This window comes from Notolabrus celidotus, chromosome 2 (assembly GCF_009762535.1).
Source record: "Notolabrus celidotus isolate fNotCel1 chromosome 2, fNotCel1.pri, whole genome shotgun sequence".
Lineage (NCBI taxonomy): Eukaryota > Metazoa > Chordata > Actinopteri > Labriformes > Labridae > Notolabrus > Notolabrus celidotus.
The window spans coordinates 16043936-16069390 of NC_048273.1; the positions used below are offsets into that span (position 1 = coordinate 16043936).

At 39.7% G+C, this 25455-nt stretch overlaps 2 protein-coding genes across 3 annotated transcripts in view; one reads left to right on the plus strand and one right to left on the minus strand.

The window, feature by feature from the left end:
• The window catches only part of atf6 (activating transcription factor 6), a 39603-nt gene extending 25536 nt beyond the window's left edge, over nt 1-14067 (minus strand). Inside the window, exons 1-7 of the mRNA XM_034710747.1 lie at nt 13832-14067; nt 10910-10986; nt 9877-9955; nt 9100-9197; nt 8325-8448; nt 7853-8056; nt 6114-6283 (exon numbers count right to left, since the gene is read on the minus strand). Of these exons, the coding sequence (XP_034566638.1) occupies nt 6114-6283; nt 7853-8056; nt 8325-8448; nt 9100-9197; nt 9877-9955; nt 10910-10986; nt 13832-13925 (846 nt within the window). The 5' untranslated portion in view covers nt 13926-14067. The remainder of the gene's footprint in view (nt 1-6113; nt 6284-7852; nt 8057-8324; nt 8449-9099; nt 9198-9876; nt 9956-10909; nt 10987-13831) is intronic.
• A 6881-nt stretch (nt 14068-20948) lies between these two features.
• rxrgb (retinoid X receptor, gamma b) overlaps nt 20949-25455 on the plus strand; it is a 31864-nt gene continuing 27357 nt past the window's right edge. The window contains exon 1 of one of the 2 annotated variants that reach the window (XM_034700044.1): nt 20949-21089. In XM_034700044.1, coding sequence (XP_034555935.1) covers nt 21059-21089 — 31 coding nt within the window. In that variant the 5' untranslated portion in view covers nt 20949-21058. The remainder of the gene's footprint in view (nt 21090-25455) is intronic. The other variant, XM_034700053.1, reaches the window with a different exon arrangement.

The following is a 25455-nucleotide window of genomic DNA, read 5'->3' on the forward strand; positions in this document are numbered from 1 at the left end:
ATGACGTGAAAAAAACATAGACTGTATAAATAATGGACGCAGTATCCTTGACATCAACCATCTGTTCCTGAGCGCTGTTTAGAAGCAAGCCTGCCGGATACGGCCCTGGTGGTGAGGCTTTCAGCAGTGTGACTGCCCCCTGGTGGCTGGCTGCAGTATAGGTCAAAAAATCAGTCTCCCCCATTCATTTGAATGGGGGAGCAGTCAAACTTTAAAAAATAAATACACGTCGTACGAATGTTTCTCACATCCGTATGCTGTGGTTATATGTAGTTAGTATTTGACTGTTTTGTGTTCAAGGCCTCTTTTTTCTGAAAAGTTTCTTTTTCGTTAGTTATTAGAGTTTAAAAAACGGGGTTTTACTTCCTGTTTCCTTTGATTCACAGCCGCCGTAGAACGAAACTTCAAAGGACACACAGCGTCTTGTGACGTTGCGCTGTAGGGCGGAGCTTATTACAGTGGCTTCACAGGCTCTGGCTGCACAATGGCTGCGCCCAGGAGAGGGATTTTTTGGCTTCAGAACTGTACAATGGGAAGAGGCGGAGCAACGCTGTCCATTTTTATTTACAGTCTATGTTTAGAAGCCAATCTTCAGCAGGAGCCATATTGGTAATGCTGAACTGAACCAAACTTCGTGTGAGGTAAAGAGGCGGGGTTTGAGCCTCCTAGCCAACAGCTGTGTTCCTGCCTGTCAGTCAAGTCAGTCATGTCCTTATTTGGGCAAAAACTCATAATCTTAATATTTTCTAAACTGTCGCATTAGAAAAAAATTCACCCCCCCGTAAAGCGTGTGCAGATAGAGAAATTAGCTACGTAGGGCCAAGCCATTTTTTGAACCAGGTTGTAAACATGTTTATTAATGCTGCAAAGATTTTCTTTTTTGAATTGGTGTGTACGTGGTTTCCAGTGTTTCTGCAGCCAGCCTCAAGCGGATTCTCAATGAATTGCAATTTAAAACACTTCCGAATGGGCTTCATATTTTGAGACCAGAGGTTGCCGCTTGGAAAAAACGTTCAAAAGTGAAACTTTTCTTCTGAAGTAAAAAAAACCATGAAAGAGCGAACATTTTTCATCCGAATAAGGAATACATGAAAAAAAGTGAAAATTTCACTTCTGACTTCACGAAACATAAAAAAGTGAAACAAATTTCTTCCGAAATGAAAAAGACTGCTGTGAGTGCTGAGGTATAAACATGAGGGCGGAGAGCAAATACAAAGGTGTGTTGTTTAAAGTCTTATTTTAGCTTTATTTTTATTTTTTTTGGATTAAAGTATTTGTTGTTGGAGGAACTGTTCTATAACTGCACATTTTGATCATAAAAACTTAGGTACGTCGTCAGGTGCATGAGCTTAAATCTGAGGGATCTGAAATATTCAACAGATTTTCAACACACCAAAGGATGGAATGTTTAAACACTGGGTGAATTATAAAAGGCTTGTGTTACCCAAGATACAATGTAGTTGTAATTCTGTCTTACTGAAAGATTTCTCCCAGTGTGTGTTGATTAATGAGACAAAACAGTCAGTTGAATTTGAGTCATGCTACTAAAAGCTATACAGCTTTTCATCATGTTTGTCATGTAATGGCTGAAAGCATAGTCTTTAGTGGTGAAAAGGAGGGGAATCCTACTGCCCTCCAAACGTATCAATGGGGGTGGTCAGAGCTGCAGTTCCAGAGTAAAAACACACATGCACACACACACAAACAGAAAGCTAAATCCCAGGTTGTGTAAGAGTTCATTACATTACAGTGACCCAATCCCTGATGGCTGTTTACAGCTGTCGCAAAAGCTTCATCCTGCACAGCACCTGTCTGAAGCATGTAATCGTTAGCAGCCGTTTAAAACCCTGGCTTACAGGGTCCGACTATGACCCAGCGTACAGATCTAAAAAAACATCATGTACACTGAAACACACACATAGATAAACACTGTAGATACAGCATGTAGTAGTAACACCTGGCACTAGCATGCCATCTTTAACAGGCGTTTTACACAGCCCACCAAGTCCAACATTGTGCTGCAGCCAAACCACAGTGAGGTTATAAAGTAACACAGCTGCAGCTGGTCCCAGCACTAAAACGCACACACACAAACACACGCACACTCTCAGCTAGTGCACACACTGACATGGCTCAAGTGCTTCTTAGTGGGCCATGGAAACAACACTGAAGTGCATTTAAAGCCAGACTATGCAACTCTGAAGAGATATACAACATTCTCTTCATACACTGAAATGTATATAAACTACTTACTCCCTTTTCTACACTATAGTTGTGCTTGGCCTGGTGTGACCAGTAGCTTGTAGTGGCTAATGTTTTGAAAAGCAAACTTTATACAGATAATTCTGTGTAAGTGAGAAACCCCTTCCTTTATGACTCTGCCCTACTTGTGCAACTTTTACTATTTGTACTGCCATTACCTATTACTAACGCTATAATTATTCCTTGTGGCTAAACTGGCTTTCATTAAGCAGAGCTTAAGTAGTCTCATTTTAAATCATTACAGCAACACCCAGTTTTGGCAATAATGTATTTTTTCATTTCTTTAAAAATGAAGTGTTGGATGGAGCTCCCAGTTCCAAAAAAACCCAGTCCTATTCCCACTCACACAATGAATGATTAGAGTCCCTCCCCTTTGATCACCCATTTATTTATTTATAATAATAGGCTACTGTAAACTTAATTGACATCGTTAGCTTTACAAATGGCTGAGTTGTGGGTTTGTTTTGGCCTCAGGGCCTCAGGGCTTTGAAATTCCTGGACATGGTTCTTGAAGTCTGGAAAGTGTATTTCCCTCCAGACTTGATTATCCTCATGATAACTGGACATGTTCCTTACAGGCCCTTTTCTGGGCCAACCATAGTTTATATATATCTTATTGACGGAACAACAGCTTTATAGAGTGAAGCCAAAAATGCTGCAACACCCCCTTGTGATTGGCTGTAGTGTAGGTCTTAAAACCTCCTCCATTATAACAGATGGAACATGGGTCAAACTAAAAACTTAAAACACACGTTGAATTACTTTTCTCAAACATAATATTTGATTATAGAAGCAATTTCTTATCATGCTGATTCATGTGCAAGTGTTCATTTTTTGGAAAGGTCTTTTGTTGTTAAAAAGATGATTGACAGCTCTGTTGACAAATCCAAGATTCTGCAGCTTTCTTTATCAGATTAGCAAAGTAGAGGAGGAACCATGAGTGAAAACTTAACAGACCCTAACACCAGAGTCACTGAACTTTCCATAGCGACGAGTGTCTGCTTCAAACCAACAAAGGAATCCCTTCTGCTGTGGACTGTTCCGACCTCAGGTATTATAGCTATTTAATTGGTAAGTTAAATGTATGTTTTGGTAAGCGGAAAAGCTGTGACATCAGTACCCGTGGTTCCACCAGCCAGAGCACTTCTGCACATGCCTTGGCTCCACCAGTGCAATACTTGGCACCTACTGGCTTCACATCTCACAGTGGGAGAAGACCAAGGTAGATTCATATACAGTCAATAGAGATGACTGATTTTACAGCCAGAAGTTAGGGTAACCAATATTTATCATCACAACAATCTGCCTGGATGAGTAGATTGTTAAAACAGAACAATGTGGCAATTGAGTCATAAGTGACATTTTGAAGGTTCCTGCAGTGATTATATGACTGTATGATGATGACAGCTATTAACTGGATCAACTTTCTTCTGTCTTCACAGCCTCACCACAGATGATTTGAAGAACATCCCACTAATGTGACACACATGTTTCGTCCCAATAAAAAATAAAAAAGCTTCCCAACAAACACGATGCATTTCTGCGACCTCCCTGCCACGTCAGTGTGAGATCAGCCGCACATGGGAAACACTTTAAATATGGAAGTCTTGCTCCTACGAACAAGACAAAACAGATGAGGAGAACGATTGAGAACATGTTTCTCAACTCGCTAAAAGTTCAAAAAGCAGCAAGCCACTGGGAACTGTTGTGCTGGGGGCCGATGCCTGAAACAACAGCAAAGTTGAGGAAAGTCACGACATCTCTGACTTTGCAGTGGAGGCTTTTACAGTTTGTTCAAGCAACAAAAAAAAGCGAATGAGAAACACAGGCCGACAAACTGGCCCCAGGTCTTTATAGAAGAACATCAGACTCTCCCACTCAAAAGGAGAAAGCACGCACAAAAGATGGGGAGCGTTTATTGAGAGACCACAAGCCTACACCACTCACAAAACCTTCTTTAAGAGAGTTTTTTATGAACTTTAAATCTCTGGTGAAGTCCCTAAAGCAATTTAAGTATCTTATGATAATCCCTCCAAACTCGATACTCTCCTGCCATTACACAGATCTGAAAGAGATGAGCGTGTTGTACTGGAAATGAGCAGAGTTTGAGTTGGATTTGTGTGTTTGTGCATGTGTCTTCTGTTTACCGCAGCTGTCCTGACATCACCTCTGAATGCAACACACAAAAGCGACCCACCCTGTTTCATCCACATGGGGAGCAAAATCCACCGTTTACACTGTCTGAACTACAGTTACATAATGTAAATCATTCAGACAAAGACCAAACAGATGTGTCTCTTTTATGAGAACAAGAGTTACAAATAATCACTTCATCAAAAACATGATTTATTCACCTCAGGATAGAAGCAACCAGTACCTGTACATGCTGACAGGGTCCACACGGTGTAATTACTTTTCTTCAGAGTGGAAAATTACATTCAGTGTCATAAACAAAAAAAGTTTCTCTCAACACTTTATCATCATATTTTACACAGATATTAAAAGTTAATGGTTTGTGAAACTAAAACAAATACTATAAAAAGGTTAGGATGAGACAGTTTATGTTGGACTGGATCCAGAGTTGGTGTGAACATGGCAACCACAGTGTTGAAGTGACCTAATGGGCGAGTGTGTGCACACCCAAGCTGCTACTTATGAGCTGCGTGCAAAATCACAACAGCAAGTTCTCACGCACCAACAAGCGTTTAAGACAAACCTGGTCCACAGATAAGTTTAAACTATAGCAATACTTTGGGAAAGTTATTGATGTTTTTTTTTAAAGCAATCTTCAATGCTGTAATCGTGTCTTAACAGGTCTCTGTAAAACATTCATCCGACAGCTGCAGCTTATTCGAAATGTTCCTGCCTTTTGTTCAATGAAACTAATAAAGTGCAGCACATCACCTCTGTTCCCACAGCTTTGTAAAGGTTTCTCTTGCTTCAAATAATTCAATTCAAAGCAACATTTTGACTTAAACAGTGCTTTATGTAAATCACTGATTGTTTCTGCTTATAAATGCTGCCATCCAAATAATCCCATTAAGGAACCTCATCTAATAAATACTCTGTTTTTATTCAAAAACTTCAAGAGGATGACATTTATGAAGCATGACGGAAAATGTTCAACAGATGAGAGGAAAAATTAGTGGACAAATGACAGTGGTGTTTATTTTAAACCCATTTTTGCGCGGGCAAGATGTTTTACAAATCTTGTGTTTGACATTTTGTTTGTGCAATCAGGTACCCATTAAGACAAATTGGGTCTGGAAACATTGGACTACTTAACTTCAAGTACGTGTATTTACTGACAGTAAACAACCGCCCACTTGTTAAACAAGTAACCAAATAAAAACAGATGGAGTCCCCTCCAGACCATGCTGGGTGCAACATGAGTGGTCTGAGCATATTTTAGACTCCTGTTCTTCACACAGGGAAGCTGCTCACAGCTTACTGGGGTGTTCGACAATGTATATAGAGAGACGTTTAAAAGGTAGCACTTTTGTGTGTGTGCAATTAACTGTAATAAAACACATAATAAGTAAATGCACTGAAGGTTGGAGGGGGAAGATTACCTGCCAGCCAAAAAGAAACAGAATGAGTAATTCAGCCAAAAGCAACAGGGGAGGGCAAGTGTTTCTGCATATCATACTCATCTCAAAAATTGTGTCTACTCCAGCAAATTAAGAGCACAAACAGTTTTAAAGACTGCCAGTTCTATTGGTTACATAATTCTCCGAGCACGTTTTTGTATTGCGCATGACTTACCTAATCTAGGCTTTTTGTATTCGTACCTCAGAGCAGTTTAACTGAATAGGGGGGAGTTGTGTGTTAAGAGTGCAGGCAGGACTCACGTCATCATCCGAGGAGGGGGATCGAAGAGTGAGAGAGACCACTGAAGGAGCAGCAACAGAGACCTGACTCTCCTGGCTGAGCATTGGCAAGGTGACCACATTGCTTGTGATGGTCTGTGGTGTCTGGATCTGCAGCACCTGGCTGGGCTGAGACAGCACTATGGGACGTCCTGAGAGAGAGAGACATACAGATTTTAAAATTACAGGTCTCAGAGCTGTACTGTAATCATTTTTGGACTGTGTGATTAACATTAATTAACACTAAGCCTGCTGGCGCTTCTAAAACTGTGATTACGTGTCTGTCAATTTGTTTTGTTTGTGTTAATGTTTGTATCGAGCTTTAACTGTGCCATCTGACACAAATATAAAAGTAAGCAGCATCGGCCTGCTGCTGAAGAGCCTCCTGCTGCAGATGTACGGTCCAGGTCGTTGAACCCTTACCTTTGGTGACCTATGTTAACCCCTTGTCTTTAACAGGACTCTTTTTTTTTTTAGAGTACAGGTGGAGAAGATGTTTACCATCCCAACCTGTGGTCTTTAAACTTCCACATTCCACAGGGCGTCTGACTTTTAACTGCATGAGCACACATTAACATGCACGTGCACCCACACTCAAAATGGATCATGAGCTAGATGAAAGACACCAGCAAATCCTCAAAATACTGTCCATGTTTATGAATGTCCTGCTAATGCAGGGTGGCCCACCTCTTCAGAGTAAGACTGTGCCAGGAACCATCCCTCAAAATGACCCAACACGTTTCACCACTAATACTAAACAATCTGTCAGTGCTCATTTCGTTGAAGGGTTAGCCAGTCATGCTAATGAATGTGCGGTACCACAGAGGTGATTTGTGCCAAACCTTTGCATTGGTCAGAGGAATTCATGGGGATGGAAGTCAAAAGAAATTAGAAGCCACAAATTACCTGTCAGCTTGCCTTTTCTTTCAAATTTCATGACTGCCAGAGTCAGACTCTATTAAATGTGGACACATCTGTAGTTTCTTTCGGCCAACAGTTTGATGCACAGGGCTCACTCCTCAGACCAAACCAAACAACTGATGTGACACTAAACCAAAAAGACCTACAACACTAACTAATACTGACGTCACTTCAATCGGAGGACCCACACTTAGACGTCTCGGCTCAAGGCATCTGTCCACCAGACACACAGAAAGGAGAGCCAAGGTCAAATTCAAGGCAACAGAGGTCAGATACTCCACCCACTTAGGTCCAACAAACCAACATTGGACTTGGTAAAGCTGATGTTAAACACAGAGACGACCAGACTGGCACAACAGGCAAGTGAAAAGGCTATACCTCTGCAGCATGTTGATACTGTTTGGTTTATCAGTGGGTTATAAAACAAACAGTCTTTACTGAATATTAATGATGCCTGATTCCCTACATTGCCCAAACCTGGACAGTTCTTGGATACAGGTAACTGGATGTAACTCGTTCTCTATGTATCTATTAACTATCAGGCACAGTAGATTGGAAAAGAGGGGATTGGAGAAGTTAAAACTGTGGTAAGAGCCCCATCTGCTGGCCAAGTAGATGGTGGTAAATTGCAGACATTACATTCATGCATACATCGTTTCGTCACTTTACATAAGCAAATCAAAAAATAAGTGAGGTAGAGAATGAAGTACTTGTTATTAGATTCACTGCTCCACTGCTCTGATGCAATAAAGTGTGGCATGAGGAAATTAGTCTGGTCATGTTGCAGTGTGAGCTCTGACCTGCAGGGGGTGCTGGTTGGATGTTGATGGGAGTTGGTTTGACCAGAGGCAGCGCGGTGGTCTGCAGGGGCTGGATGATGATTGTCTTGGCCTGCAGGGGAGCTGCTGCATGAGCCAGCGGCACAGCTGTAATCAGCGGTTTTGGCTGGATGGAAACCTTCGGGCCAATCTGAATCTGCCTTTTGGTTGGCTGAGCTTGTTTGGCTGGTATATGTGTGAGAGAGGAGCGGGGAAACAAGGAAACAAAAATTGCAATTTTTTTAAGACAGGTTGACGTGAGACTCAAGCAGGGATATTTTTACACATACAAGGAAGCCTAAACTTGTTTAAGAAACTCCTTTCTAGAGAGAGACCACTTATGTAGCTATTTCTATCGCCGGCCTAATCTCAGAACTCCAGAGTGTGCTGCAGAAATTCCCCTGCTTTTGGGACAAAGTGTGCAAATATAGATAAGGGTGAAAAAAAGCCTCACCTCGTGTGGTCTGGCTGGTCCTCTTTGGAGCTTTTTTAGCTGGGGGAGCGTTTACAGAAATACCACTGGACTCTGAGCAGACTGAAACAGGAGAGAGCTGTGACTGTGGAGACAGGGCCTCATCCTGCATAGGAAAACAAAGAAACTGTTAAACAATGCACAGTACTATGGGATATTGCTGCTTGCCTGAAATTGCATTGATCATAAACTACAGTAGAAAAAAAGTGAGAGCCCTTTCTGACAAAAAAAAGGAGCTCATACTCTATGTATTACTGTAGAGTGTTTTTGTGACATCACGCACATCAAATAAATAAAAGTCCTTGTCAACGTCCAAAGTCTCTGGATCACAAATGTGCCCTTGGGTTTATTTGAGGTGATTCAGTAAGCAAACAAACATCTGCAGATGGTGATCGGGCCAGACAAAGATGTAACCCAGGTTTTTATTTTGACACAGAGCGAAAACATCTGCCCGCTAAATTATGCTAATACGGCTGAAGTTGTCAGCACCTTTTATTTAACGAGGGGGCGGGAACCCAACTCAGATGGGCAGCAAATTATTAGTGAGACAAGGTGTTTAAGGCTTTTGTTGATAGGAGTCTCAAGTGTGTATGTGTGTCTCTAGTTCCAGCTGTCAATGTTTGGACACCATCTGGATGAAAAGAAGGGCACATATGCAAATCTTCACAACCGACAACCCAGGTAGAATTTGCAATGGAAATAGCACTCAAATGACAAAAAACAGAGAAGGACAAAGACTTAAAAAACAAAGACTTACGATCAAGGAGTACGGGGACAGTGCTTCCACAGAGGAAGAAGAGGGGACAGAGCTCAGAGTGTGAGCAGGTGACAGAGAGTCCACGCTCACCTCACCATCTGGACACACAAGGACAAAGACAAATGTGTTACATATGAAGGCTTATCAAGCATCCGATTGGATTTACTACCCCAGTGGATTACAGCACATGAACTTAACACGCGTACCCTTTTTATATCCTCTACTCATTTACTACTGAATCCCATAAATACACACTTTGTTGGGTTTGCAAATCAATCATTAAGCGAAACACATGCAAGTCATCCAAGTTATACTGTCATTATTTTCTACATTTTCAAGACATGTAGGAAGAATTAACATTATAAAAAGGTGTATAACTTTAAAATAAGACCATCTATTGTAAGAACAGATTTCACCATGCTGGAATATGGGAGGGATGTTGAGTCAGACGTCGTCACCTTACCTGTAACAACTACGTATGTATTTCAGTCAAACAATGTACCAAAATAAGATGAATTTTCATGTAATTTTCTAACTATTCCAGTCATTAAAGGAAAAAATCCTCTTTGAAGTTAGGATACGCTGCTTATCTTTGTCATTTCTATCAAATAAGGAGTATTTGGGCTTTGGATGGACAAAGAAGCAAATTAAATACATCCCTGGAAACATTTTCACAGTTTTTGACATTTGTAAAGTGAATGACTCATCATGAAAGTAGTGACTAGATTAACTAGATAGGGATACAATCAGTAGTTGAATAATTTTGTGTTTCTGTACCTGTGCAGGTGCTGCTTGTTTCCACTTCATACCACAGCGGTATGTCGATATCAAAGTCCAGGTCTGGCCCCACGTTTGTCTGAGAAACAAAAAAAAAAACATGTTTTAAACAAGCGGCAATCTCCAGTCTAAAAATATGAAGCCCATGCGGAAGTGTTATAAACTGCAGTTCACTGACCGTCCCCTTGAGGTTGGCTGCAGAAACACCGGAAACCATATACAGAGCAATTCAAATAAGACGATCTTTACAGCTTTAATAAACATGTTTACAGCCTGGTTTAAAAGATGGTTTAGGTTTGAATAGCTAATTTCTCTATCGGCACACACTGTACGGGGGGTGAATTTTTTCTAACGTGACAGTTCAGAAGGTATTAAGATTGCGAGTTGTGCCCATTTAAGGATATGACTGACTTGATTGACAGGCATGAACACTATAGCTGTTAGCGAGGCTCATAGCCCACCTCTTTACCTCACACTAGCTCAACAGAAGTTGGGTTGAATTCCAATATGGCTCCCGTCGATGATTGACTTCAAAAAAAGCGCTTCAGAAACAGAAGGGTGACGTCAAGGATACTACGTCCATTAATTATAAAGTCTATGGTTTTAAACAATGAACCTGATCTTATTGCAGATTGGAGAAAGGCTAGTGTTCTGATTAACAGCCCAAGCAGTGTGCACATACTGTGATACTTTTTTTCTAAGAATAAACTTCTGCCGAGTTGTTAAGACATATACAGTAAGGGTTGAAACTGCAGGCGTACAAAAAACTGTCATTCCTGTTACTGTCTGCAGTATGCCTTACCCCGACACAATAAATGTGCAGTACAATGTTCTTCTCATCTTCTCATGTCACGTTTCCTTAACATTGTCCTACTACAGTAGCTAATGATGCACCTGTGTCTCCAGCTCACATTTTACAAATGTTTTGCATTGCATGTTTTAGCTGCCATGGTTCCTGTTTTTCACTCTATTTTGAAACTAACACTTCCAGTTGATGACTCCCATTTGCATATTGAGAAGATGAGTTACTCACATATGCAGCATTCTCCAGGGCCTCAAGCAGCTCGTCTGCATCTCCAAGCTGTTCTAGTTCATCAAACAGGCTTATGTCTGCGTAGGAACAAGAACAAAACATTAGCTGGTTTCAGTTCATTACCCAGTGTAAGTCACAGCCTAATCATGTCTCTGGTTATCCAACTGAATAAATGGAACAGAGGAATGCATGTACAGCATTTCACATTATCACAACAAGTCCACCAGAATGCAGGCAGAATAGCTTTAAGATTTTAAAGCTAACGGACAAATGTGAAAAGCGACTGTAAACACATTCACTTTAACTACATAGTTATGCAACATTATACTTAATAAATATTTTGCCTACTTTGGACACTTTTTGATTGTTAGTTCCAGATATAAAATTACAATAATGAATTGGTTCAAGCAGACAATAAATAAATTAATTAATTAATTAAAATAGATTTTGCACGAAAAGAAACGAAAAACACAATGATAAATTGACATAAGCTAAAAAAAAGGGAAAATTACATAAAACAAAATCATGACCAGATAAGAATGTGTTGTCATGAATTTACCATTTTGTTAATCTCTGCGACTTTTACATTTCATCCCTAAAGATCTTTTTATACACGGCTGCTAAGTTTTAGGGAAGTCAGGATTCTGATATTACCATGAGAAAGGTTAGCTTGGTGTCGTCTTTGTGTAGCTGCAGTTTAAAGCAGAGGTGGAAATCGAGTATTGCATAATCTAAATGCGCTGCAGATTCTTTTAATGAGCGTCTTTAATACCAATAACTACGGTGGCCCTGAGAGCTCACAGCACTGCAACTTAAGAAAACACATGCAAAAAGACAAAACACAAGCCAAGTAAGAAAACATCTTCATCAATTTGACAACATGTGCAGCATTTAGAAAACACGCTGCAAAGACCACAACACAACACACATTAGAAAAACAGGATGCAAATAGCCTGCAACACAACGGAAGTGTTTCCGGAGGACACTTAAAAGTGATGCGCACGTCCGGAAAAGCTTGTTGTAGAAGCAGATTTTCAGTCAAAGTGCTATTAAGGTTATCTTACCGTCAGTGGTGTTGGAAAATGAGTTAAAAAAGTAAGTGTTTTTGATTTATTTTAACATTGTGATCACATGATTCACCCTATACCACAGTCCAGACTTGTGCATCACTTTTAAGTGTCCTCTGGAAACACTTCTGTTGTGTTGTGGTTTTTGCAGCGCATTTTTCTAATGTGTGTTGTGTTGTGGTCTTTGCAGCGTGTTTTCTAAATGCTGCACATGTGTTGTCAAATTGATGAAGATGTTTTCTTACCTGGCTTGTGTTTTGTCTTTTTTGCATGTTTTCTTAAGTTGCAGTGCTGTGAGCTCTCAGGGCCACCGTAAATAAACATGTTTTATTTTCCAATTAGACGATTACTTATGGAATTTCTTTAAATAAATTATATAAAAATGACAAATTCATAAAACTTTACATATGTTTTTAACAATTATACTTTATTATTATTATTATTATTATTATTATTATTATTATTATTATTATTATTATTACTTGCAGACACTACAACCAAATACATTTAAAAGAAAGTGAAACAAGGTAAACAAAAAATGTGCAAAATAATCTTCATGTCTCAAAAAATCATCATTACTGATGTTGGGGAACTTGGAGAAGTGGAGGGACTTCCAGGTGAAGGGAAGAGGCAGAGATGATGATGGTTAAGGTTAATATTTAAATGATACTAAGAATTATTATTACTTCTATGGATATTATCACCTTTAGTATTATCATGACTATGATTATTTACTATTTAGTTATAAGATTTTTTTTCTTATTGGTTTATTTATTTATTTTTAATTTTTATCAAATCAATCTATAAATAATATTATTATTATAATTATTATTATTATTATTACTCTTAATACTATTATTATTGTTGGTGGTGTTAGTGGTGGTGGTTGTGGTATTGTAGCCCTTTGTTTTGGTTGACCCGGCTTCTTGCTTGCCCACTGAACTAGTTCACCCCCCCTTTATTTTTATTTTTATTTTATTTTATTTATTTATTTTGATTTTGATTGTGTTTATCTATTATTATAATGATTTGGTTTTGGATGCCTTTTTAACCTCCTGCTACTGATGCTTTTGATAATTAACTGTTCACTAACCCTAAACTTAGGAGTCATCTGGCAACAAAGAAAGGCAGAAAACTCATTATATTTTCTATTTTCAGGTTTTATTTCAAGGTTAGCTACTATTTTTGTCAACATTTTGTACTGTAAATGGGTACTATTTTTAGATAACTTTTGTCATTCCGCTTTATTTATTGCATTTTTTTTAAGTATTTTTTTGTTCACCACAAGTTAACAAATGATATATGTAATATAAAACCAACAAGGAGAAGAAAAAGTAAATAGATACAAATAAAAAGAATAAGAGCAAGAGTAAATAAATAAATAATAACAATAAACAGTGCAAACAAAAAGGAAGATACACATAAGAAAACAAGGTAAATAAACAAAAATAAATAAATAATACTTAAATTACTTTTTAAAAAACATTCTGGATGACATCGCACGACCCCTCATTTGTGTCTCACGACCCCTAGGGGATCCCGACCCACACTTTGGGAACCCCTGATCTATAACAACAACCCAATTATCTTCTGAGCACAGCTGCTCATTATTTACATCCAGGAGGAGCAGGTTACATCATCTCAGCACATCACACACAGCTAACGCTAGCAATGCTCACTACCTTAGGTGTATTCAAACACATGTACACTTAGAGCGTAGGTGTGAGTCTATCTGAAACCAAAACAATGACACAAAATGTATCTCAGAATATGTATAGATATGAAGTAGCTATCTAACGTTCTGGCTCACTTTGTGTCCCTGAGTGAAACCTTCTACACAGAGGATTTGTCTTACCCCATTCTCTCCCCTGGTCGAAAGAGATGCTGCCCGTCTCCATCACAGGAAACTGTGGACGAGGATCGAAGTCTAACGTTAAGTCGGATGACATCCTCCTTTAAACTCATTAGTAGACCGTCTCTAACAATAAAAACGTGATCAAGCAATGGAACGTAGAACTTCTCATGTTTCAGCTTGTTCGAATGACACTTCCTGTTTCAGGAGTAATACACGTCTGACTTTACTTCACATCTACGGGTGCCGGCGAGGGACCAAAGGTTAAAACGCGAACAAAGTAGGGGTTTAGAAATTAACACCACACTAGCGCTGCCTAATGAGGCCACAAGGCGGCAGGATAGTACTGCGGACACCAGTGTATGGAAAGAAACCACTAAGTTGACCTTTCTTTAGAAGTCATTGAGTTCATGACAGAAAGGGAAAAAGTCGAAGAAATGTTTTGAATAAGGTGGCACATGAGCAGTATTGATACCATATCTCAGGCATTGTGGCATTCAGGCAAGGTACCCGGCTCAATCTACAGGTGATAGAAAGAAAGAAAGAAAGAAAGAAAGAAAGAAAGAAAGAAAGAAAGAAAGAAAGAAAGAAAGAAACGTACTTTATTAAAATTATTTTTTTTTCAATTGTGTAGTTTTTCGGTCATGCTACACGCACAGTTTTTGGTATATATACATACAATCGTGCACACACACATGCAGTGGACATTCACTTAAGGAGAGATGTCAGAGTTAGGATACTGCCATCAACCAGCGCACCCCAAGCAGTTGGGGATTCAGTTCCTTGCTCAAGGCCACCTCGACAGTGCCCAGGCAAGTGAACCAGCACCTCTCCAGCCACCAGTCCACTTGCCAAGGTTCGTCCATACTGGGACTCAAGCCGGCGACCCTTCGGTTCCCAAGCCAGGTCCCTATGGGCTGAGCTACTGCCACCCCCAACAGGCCTATAGGCCTGTACTGGAGAAGCAGATTAAAGCTTCACATCTAACAGGGAATGTTCTCACCACATTGGCTAACATTCCCTATAAGTTCTGATTATGTTTCAAGACAAGGTTCTGAGTGTTGTATTCAAAGAATATGTTTATGGATTTAAATAATGTTCCTTTATTGTTAAGTATTATTGAAAGAACATTTTGTCTTTAACATTAAGAGGATGTCTTGAGAATATATTTTAGGTAACAGATACAGTTTTGAGTGTAACATTCAAAGAACATCTTAAGGATGTTTATCAATTTAAATAATGTTCCTTTTTTGTTAACTATAATTGAAAGAAGAAAATTTTGTCTTAAACATTCAGATGATGTTTTGATAATATTCTTTAGGTAACAGATTATTGAATGTTTTCTATTAAATGTTGCTATAATGCTACTTGATAACAAAGAAGCAACATTCTCAAGCAACATGTAAAACATGTTTTCAGGATGTTTCTGATCACAGTGTTTTATTTAAGAACATTCCGGTGATATTTCATTAGAACAAAGACAAAATGTTTTATCTTTAAAATTCTAAGGATGTTTTGATTACATTCTCTGGGTCACAGATTATTGAACGTTTTTAGAGTACTCAATCTAAGAACATAAAGAAAAGTACCCGCTGAAAACTTTTCAAGAACATTAGGGTACTGTTGTCACTTAAGATTTTATGAATGTTTTTAGAGGATGTTATCCACGAACATTCTGTGAACATGAAGGAAACTTCCTGCTGAAAACATTACAGTAACATTCTCAGTAACATTTATAGAATGTTTTTGGAACACAAAATTGCTAGCTGGATTAGAACATAGAGTATAAAAAGATAGTTTAGAAGAAGATGAAGGATGCCAAGTTAAAATTCAAACATATCACCGGATTAGAAAACACAGGATGCTCAATCCAGAAGTGCAGAGAGGCATTCACTGTGCAGCTTTTTCTGTGGTATACACTTTTAAGTTCAGGTCACTGCTGAAGATCGTGAGATTTGACTATTCTTTATCCAGTTAGCACAACATCAGGTTTAAAACTCTCCTTTTTGATTTTGTAACAGAGATTTTAATCCCAACTCAAGGAGTGTTGTTTATACCCCTGGTTGATTTAAGGTCAAGGACATTTAGAAGTCTTGGGCCATTTGCAATCTAATGTCACATTTAATAAAGGCAACATGGTAATCACATGAGAGTAAGATCCACATTAATGAAGGCAGATTGACATCAGACCACCTGGGAAATGGTTTTAGGATGAAATAAGTGTTAATTGTCTTAATGGCATACTTTATCTGACCAAAAAAGACTTTCCTCTGATTGTGACCTCTTTTGCATTTTTTTCAGCATATTTTGGTAATTGTCAGAAAACCACATTGCTGAGGTTGAACAACTTGTGTATTGAATTATTCATAGGAGACATATCCACATATTATCTTCTTTTCTTTTACCATTGCTTTTTTTGTTCTTTTTTTACATTAGACAGCCTTGTGAACATAGTCTGACTGTCATAACTTTCAGCACAATCTTCGGTCCGTGAGGAGCTCAAAGGACAGATGGTTCTGAGGACAGTGCCAGCCATAACAGAGATCAGATCGTTGGTGATTATTAGATGGATAGATGCTTCCATAGGGCTTATGTGGCACTGACCTGTCAATGCTGGTGTGTATTGTGCTTTAGTGTCACGACAGGGTGTATAATCATCTGGCTTTGAACCCCCTTTAAGCCTTAACAGAGCCTAATTAATGCTGATGCCTGCATAGAGTAGAAATGTGGTTATTCATCATAAGCCCAGTTCTGTTTGAGGGTGCATGAGTAAAAAGTAGTAAACAAATGAAAGACAGAAAATGAAAACTAGACAGAACTGAAACTAGAATATATTGTGGGCAAACACACTGACGACATCGTACACCTTCAGAAAGAAGCTATTCCAAAAATGTTTCACTATACAATCAATCCGTGAACAGGTGTCGTAGTATCCAAATGTCATGTACGGCCATGTTAACCCTGTCACAGAATAAAGCTTCTCTTACATGGGACATTCTCAGACTTTGTTTGTGATTTTTAAATGGCACAGGCACAGCATTAACAGACATTGTGTGCCTAAAATCAGTAGCTGGGCTTAATCCCTCATGGGCATTTCAGGTCTCAGTGAGATTAACCTGAGGTGGTCTGGTTGATTCCCTGCTTGATTGGTTCAGCTTCATATTAAAAGAACAAACCCCCGGTCTGTATTAACTTATTACAGCAGGTTAAAGACCAAAACTGAGGTCAACCATCTGCCTAGAGTCTGTACACCTCCTACAACATAAAACCTAATCAACTAATGTAAAATATCTAGTCCAGAATATTGTTTATGTGCTTTTTAGCTCTAAAGTGACTGTGCATCTGGTTAAAAATCAAAGGGTGCCTTGTATCACAAGGTGTAACACATTTTTCAAAATAAAAGCCTGTATCACGTGACCTAATAGTGATACTCCAGCCCTGTCTGATTAGAGTGGTGGGGTAATGGGATAGACAGTGTGTTTAGGCTGTGGACTGATCAGAGCTCATCATATTGATTGTGTGTAAAGTCCCTCAGACGGAGACAAGGACAGCAGATTAACAAGTTAACCTGATATGATGGTAGACGGGTTTAACACAACATTTGGATAACATGGAAACTTGGAGACATGGCTTTGTCGTGTTACTAGTACTTTAAAAACTGCCATAATAAATCTTGTCATTTCTCTGGAGTATGAGGTCTGTCTTTTACAGTTTGTTTAACTATTTCCCTAAATATCAGAAGATCTATCTAATAACCAAGATTAATTTTTCATGTGTAAGTGCAGCCTAAAAAAGAAGGGTAATAATGCACAACTATTATAATCTTAGTTTGACCAGTATATTTTTTATAAAATACAATGATAAGTTAGTTATATTAAATATAAAACATCATGGTGTTAATTTATGTATACTTATTGGGCAGAATTTCCTGATGAAGACTGCATACAAATGTGTATAATTTCAAAGATAAACTATTAAAGAGAGGTTGTTTAGGTGAAATGGTTCAATTTAACAAATTGGTAGGCAGTATAAAGTTACTGAGCTCTGCATACTCCCAAAAGAAATAAACAAGAACACCACAAGTTAGTGGTAACGGGATGGTATTGGTATTTAAACAAAATCTGGCTGCAGTGCTAGTTCCCTCTTGTTATCTGTAGCCATGATGGCTGTAGTTGATAAGAGTTTACCTCCACTTAAAAGAGATGAGACAAGATTAAACAGCACACTACAATTCACTAGAGTTTAGTTATCATGAACACAATTCTGCTTTGGCCCACACATTCTCACATTCCTGAATATAGTGTTAGCATGCTGTTACCTACACAAACATAGCACAGTTTGGAACTGGTTTGAAGCTATACAGCTTCAAGTACTTATAACTCTATGTCATTGCAGAGTGCCTGAAACTCACCAATGAACAAAAAAGTCATGGCACATCAGTGTCATGCATCATTTAGATTTTTTATGTGATTTGTGTTTTATCTTCTAACTTAATATTTTGTTTTTTCTTGTTTTTTGGAGGTGATTTGTTTTTTTTATCATATGTAAATCAAACAAAACCTCTGAACAAGACACTGCTGTCACAGACAAAGACCAAAGACAAGAAGGCTCACGCTCATGCTGAGACAATGTAAACCTAATTAGGCACAAAAGAGGACTAACAAAAGGTAGATAATGCTCTTTAAGTGACACAGAGCTAATAATTAGTATTTACTAGCACAAAAGTCCAAGTAAATTTGGCAGTGGCCTGTTAGTGAGTCAGTTTCAGTTAGACTGTTTCAATCAGGTGATCCAGAGGAACTTAAACAGAGCTTCACCATGGAAGCTGAAATAATGTTGGAAAGTGTACTTTTTTTGCACAATTATAATAATATCATAATTTAATTACTTTAAATTAATTACTTTTATATGTATAATATTTCAAATAGTTAACCTATGTTTACTTCTTTTCTCCCATGAAGCTACACAGGGCTAAAGAATTTGTTGGTGAACCACTAACCTAGCAGTGAAAAGCAGCAAGAGAGGTGGAGGACAAGCTTCTTCTAAGCGAAAAGAAACCTCTTTGCAAAAGGGAGTTCGGGCCACATTTCATCTTTTGTGTCCCAGATTGATGACCTATGAGATGGATGATGTTCTGTAGTGCTGTGTGGCATTGTCTTATCCTGGCTGACACAAAGAGCGAGAACACTTATCATCTCAGGCCTGTGTATGGAGCAGGGGGCAGGGGTTGTCAGAACGCTGAAGAGGGTCTCGGAGGGTGGAATGGTGGGGGGATGTTTGGGGGTCCCCTCTGATAAAGCGAGATGGAGATTGGCTAATGACAGCAGAGGCAGATGGAGAGAGCCATCTCCCATGACGACGCAGCCAGAACCTCCATGCTAAAGCCAGAGGAGGACGGCGAGAGAAACCGAGGAAGGAGGCCAAAAAAAGAAAAAAACATAGAGAGGAGTTTTAAGAAAGTGTGGGTGCCTGTGTCAGAATATGCCTTTTTTGTGCTCCTTTTTCATGATGTTCTTTTGGCTGCACTGTGACTAAACTTGCTATCAGGTGGGCCAGGTTTGTAGGGTTTGGTTTGGGATTAGGCTTTAGGACATTGGTGGGAACGTTGGTATGAATATAAAAGAATTAGTGCAGTAGGTTGCTTCTGTGACTGTGAGTTTGTATGTGTGGGGAGGTGGAAGGGTGGGGTTTTCTGAAATGACAGATGTATTGGTCACCAAAACAAAACACCTAATTACAAAAAAAGTATTTAAAAAAAAAAAAAGCCAATATAATAGGTAATTGCCCTGATATCTTTAAGACAGCTTTTTAAATAAGACAAATAAACACTCAATAGTTTGGACTTTAGATTTCCTCGAAGCCATCATTCCTGAAAAGTGAAAACACACGTTTCCTCAGTTCCCACGTTCCTCTCCTAATGCACTACAGAGAGAAAAAAAAGCCCCTCCAAAATCATCTCAATGCCTTGAACCATGTGCCACCATTAGGGACACACAAAGAGAGATCTGACAAATGGCCATTTTAATGTCCCTCTTTGACTTTAATGAATTTATACGTTATCCGGCTCTAATGGAGGCTGCGGTGGAGGGGCTGGCGCGAGGCCATAACAAATGAAAAGCTCTGATTAGTGTAGAATGAGCCTAGAAAAAAATGCCATTCATCTTGGTTAGCATCCTCCTGTGTTCTTTTATGGGTCGCTGTTACAAGGACGGTAGAGCCGGGGGTGCCTGTCCCATTAGTGGGGCAGCCCGATGGCCCTGCTGAGTGGTCAGCGGGCCGGCGTTGACGGAGCGTCTGCCCGCTCCGCAGATCAGGACTGTGAATGCCCCAGTGCGGCTTGACTCCTGCATAACCTCCTGAGGTACCGGGAGCCTCACCCCTACATGACCCCGCACACTGAAGAGGGGTGTGGGGGGACTCCGGGGGGTACCCAGACCATGACTAGCTCTAGCAAATAGGTAAACAGTGGGTATGTCCCCTCAGTGAAAGTCTGCAGGAGATTAAAAACAGTGTAGAAAACTGAAAGGTATTTAAAAATAAAGTGAAATGGAGAGTATTGACACTGCAGAGTTTTAATTAGAGCCAATAGGTAAAAACACGAATATTTATGTGGTGAAAGCTCATTTTTTTCTCTCAGTGGAATTGCATTTAACTCACATTAATTGCAAACAATATGCTATAGCCTAAATGGTAAAAGTAGGTCACCACAGTCTATGCTACTTAGATATATGTATAAGCACATAAATTGCTCTAAATAATCGGAATGAAATTAGACTCATCCACTATGATATCATTTGATTAAAACCTTTCCCAGTGCTGTTCAGTTTCTACAGACTTGAATGCTGGAGTTGTGTTAGTATAGTGAGGGTATGTTAAGAACATATAGGAAGCTGCATGCATGCATGCATGCATGTCGTACACACACACACACACACACACACACACACACACACACACACACTATCTGTTTTTCTTATTTCCGTTGTCTCTGTAAATAACATTTCGCTGTGCAAATGCAACACGGTGTCATTGCAGGAGAGATTTCGTCACGATCGTGTTGGAGCTTGATATCGACCACTGTTGTCATTGGGAGAAGCCCTGTTTTGCCGCCCCCCCTCGCTGGGCCCCCGTGTAGAGCCGCCTTGCAGAGTTGAGTCGGGCTGGGAGAGGAATGCGCTGGGATGCGGAGCAGCACCGACTGTAGGAAATCGACGCAACAACTCGTACAGTATGGACAGTAATGATCCTTATTTACACCTGAGTAAGTACACCTGAACGATTGATTTAGAGCGCAGTCGGTCCGCTGTGTTTCTCACGAGGTTAATGCGTCTTGTTTTGACTTAGAGGAGAGTGCGTTTGTTTCATGGCGTCTTCTTCTCCTCAGTCTGCGAGCTGTGCGCGAAACAGCCGCCGACTGTAACAAACGACTCCTAGTTGTGAATCCGGTTGTTATGCGGCTCTCTTTGGTGATAATCGTTTTGCAGCTGTGCCAAATGAAACGAAAGCTGCGGCCAATGCAAAAGTCAGGTGATCGTGGTTGTGCCGGTCAGGCAAGGTCAGAGGTTGGCACTTTAATTGCGCTTATGTAATTTATGGCGCTTGTCGCGCGTCTCTTGCTAAACTGTTTGAGACAGAAACGCAATTTATTGGTCTGGGATGGCCGTGAGGTTCAGACAGAAATGCATGGAACTGCCTTGCGGTATGGAGGATTTCTACTGATAAACAAACTTGCGCTATGTGGTGGAAGGAGTGTGTAAGACGCGCCCCGGTCAGCGCTGTGCCTGTACTTAGCTGAATGACAGCTTGATGTGATTTTGCTCTGCAAAGCTGAACTCTGGTCTGACTCGGTGACTTTGCCCTTGAACCGGCTGATAGCTTTCGTCTATTATCAGGATTGTTGTGACAGCATAAAACCAGCACAGAAGGAGACATGTGTCGCAAGTTTTCAACATGTGGGACACTGTACATATGCTGCTCGAAAGAATGCCAAACAAGTACCAGGCCTTTGTTTTTGTAGACCAAACCGTTTCAAATTAGACTCTAACTGGAGAGTGAGGCTTTTTAAGCTTCACTGAGTCACACTCTATATGCATCATTTATCATGTGATGTTTTTTTCTCCCCTGGAAGATACTCTCATTGTCAAACCACTGTGCTAGAAACGCCATGTGCCTAAAAACCACTGTCTCACTTTTCAAAGGGTGGGGGGTGATAATGTGGGTTTATAAGGAAGCAAATAAAAAACACTCTTTGAAGACTAAATCTAGCAGCCCCTTTATGTTGTCACAGATATCTCGACACCATTCGGAAGGTCTGGAAATTGTTTGTGTAATGAATGTTGCTCCCAGGGGAATGAGAGAGACATCTGGATGTGAGAGCATGTGGAGGGAAGCCCACAGTGTACAGGAGTAACAGAACAGCTGTCTCTTGGGACACTCAGTCTTTCATGTCTGTCTTTAAAGATTTACCCTGATCAGAGAGTGGTGGCATCCTAATATTTATGCACATCAGGACAGCATCAAACTGGTGCATTGCTGTGCTGATGTTATCTATTGTTAATGAGCTTATATTATTCAGTTACATCATTGAAGCACTTTTGATTCTCTGTTATTATCAATGTTTTCTGGGCGTTGAGAGTTACTGTTTGAAAACTTCTCTTCTCAAAGAATTTGATCATTCTTGGTTTCTTTGCAGTTATGCTGTGCCTTTACGGTCCAACAGCAACGCAGTGGCAGCTTTATTAGCGTGCAATGAGCAACAAACTATTCTAAAAGCAAAATATTCATAATTGTTGTAGTATAAATATGTCAAAATGGGGGACTATAATAGCAGCTATTTAAGAGTGTCAGTTTAACCTTCTCTGAGAACGGCTCATATCTTGTATTGAGTTTACGTAATAAAAGTTAGAAGTTAAGCCACTGAGCCTTTTCTGAGTGAAAGCCACAACCACCACAAGTACATCACAAGGAAGAACTGTTCTTGTTTTTGTGCCTGAGTTGGCCTACAGCTATGATTTGTGGTGTATTTTTGCATCAACAGTCCAAGCACCAAAACATGAAGGAGGAAAATAAGGCCATAAGCACCACTCATTTCTTGGACTGGAGAGAATATCTCCTAAAGATGTCTGGTGGATATATATGGATATTTTTCATGATCCTTTCAGCTTTTTTTCCCAGACATGTTGTGTTTCAGCAGCTTTGATGCAGCCACACTGCAGGCCTTTAAGTAGAATCAACATTTTTCTTCCTCAGCATTTTTTATTTTCCGTCAGTGGAAGTGATTCTAGACACGCTGACGAGCTCTTACTGCCTTCTGATGACAGTGAGATCGTCTTTACCTCAGTGTTCAGGGAAGTCACGGCTAAAAGAAGAAGAACAGGATGGGAGAGTGAAGGGAGCCAGATAAAGGGGAAGTAAATAGGAGGGGGTGGGGAGGTTGGTGAAATTGAGGGGTCACCCTAGTTGATGTGAACTCTCATCACTTGCCAGGGGTCAATGATTCACCTCCCAGTTCACACACGGTCAGAGAGACACACACACACACACTTAGTCACACACACTCGTGCCTTTACTTCACAGCTGCATATACACCAACTTCCTATGTCCAGAAAAATGTGACTGTGATATCATGTGACTTAAAGAATGCGGGCCGTGCTATAACACTGTGTTTAACCTGCTCTCTTGGCTGATCCGTGCACACAGAGCATTCCCCACCCACTCCTCCAGAGATAGATAAACCACACAGGTAGAGGGTGTGGCTCTCTGCAGGTATTTACTCAAGAATTCTATAGCTTAAGACCTGCGATGCTGACACTTGCATTAGCACACAAAACACAAAGTGGGTTATACCGGGGCACGATTGATTGAGTGTCTTGTATTTATGCATCAGTGTAAAAAAGGGCCTGCTTGTCTTGGCTGTGTTTGAGTGGGTGCTAATTGTGAGAACAGGATGAAGGAAAAGAAGGGGCATACGGAGGCCATTCTCTGGGCTAATTGCCAGTAATAAGTCATTAGTGAAGAAGGTCAAAGCCTTGATTTAATTCCAGCTTTAATCAAGCAGAGAACCTTGAGAGGCCCACAGGCTGCAGCGATGTTAGCTTATGGGACGTAAATAGCTATTTTCTTTTCTAATTATGCAGCAACAGCATACATGTTACACACAGATGCACACCAACTGTAATTTCCATACACAACGTTATGTATGACATATCTTTCTGATGTCAAGCATCTATCCATTTCAGTGTTTACTATTGATTAATTCATCAATTTCAAGGCACAACAGCTAAATATATAAACATGACATCAAACGATGAATAAATAACTATCTTCTCTCAAAGGGTTATCTCACTGAGTTCTTTAGAGTCAGAAAGAGGGAACATTTTAGGCTGGCCATTAAAAAATAATCATGTCTTCGGTGATGACAGAAGAATTCCGAATGTTTAATTTATTGCCACACTAAAATACTCCACTAAAGGAAAAAAAGTCCTGGGTACAAAGTCTTTCTTAAAGCTCCTGTTAGGAACTTCTGTGTAAGAGAATGTATATCCCTGATTTCCATGAATCTGATTGGTCAAAATCCCTCGACATTGGTTATTAATTCTGCATAGCACAAGCAACGCTCGAGACAACCAGATCACACACTTCAAACATACCAATCTATGAAAAGGAGTTGTAGCGCATCTATACATACATTTTACCTCTTCCTGTTGACACTTTTGACAGCATTGGTAAACAATGTGGGGGATTTTTTTATTATTAATCATCATTTATTGAAAGAGCACACAACTTGAGATTGGGGGTTATTAGCTGAGTGGTGAACAGTGAAAAAATGAAAAAAAACAAGAGATAGGAAGGAATGTTTAAACGCACAAAGAGCCGAGGGAAAGAGACAATTGAAAAAAAGAGACAAGCCATGGGGTAGAGGGCCTTATACAGGTGCTACTGTTGTTTTCTGCATCTGCTAATAATGCCAACACAAAATTGCCAATGTTTGACTTCCCCATGTATGAAAATGTTAAATTTAATGTGATTTATTACAGTAAAGTAGGATAATGTTTATACGTTACCATAACTGAAAATACATAACCTGTAAGTTGGCTGTTCAATCAATCAATCATCAGTCAATCAATTCATCTCTATAGCGCCAAAACACAACAAACAGTATCTCAAGTCCCCTCTTAGTGACAGGACTCAATCTTATCTCATCTTAATCCACCTTGATCATTGCACCTCGCAGTATTTAGCTATTTACAGCGGCAAGTAAAAACTTTTAACAGGAAGAAACCTTGAACAGAACCAGACTCATGTTAGACAGCCATCTGCCTTGACCGAGTTGGGGTTGGAAAGAGGGATACAGGAGAATGAGAGAGAGAGAGAGAGAGAGAGAGAGAGAGAGAGAGAGAGAGAGAGAGAGAGAGAGAGAGAGAGAGAGATGATAGTGATGAGACAAATAATAGTAGTAGTAGTAGTAGTAGTAGTAGTAGTAGTAGCTGTTGCGCTGGAGTCCAGCACATCTGATAAGAATATCATTGTTGAGGGACTACTTTTTTAGCTGAATAGATAAATAATTTTTAAATCAATTAAATTACCTTTAGATCAATACTCGGTGTCACCTTGTTTGTATAGTTAGT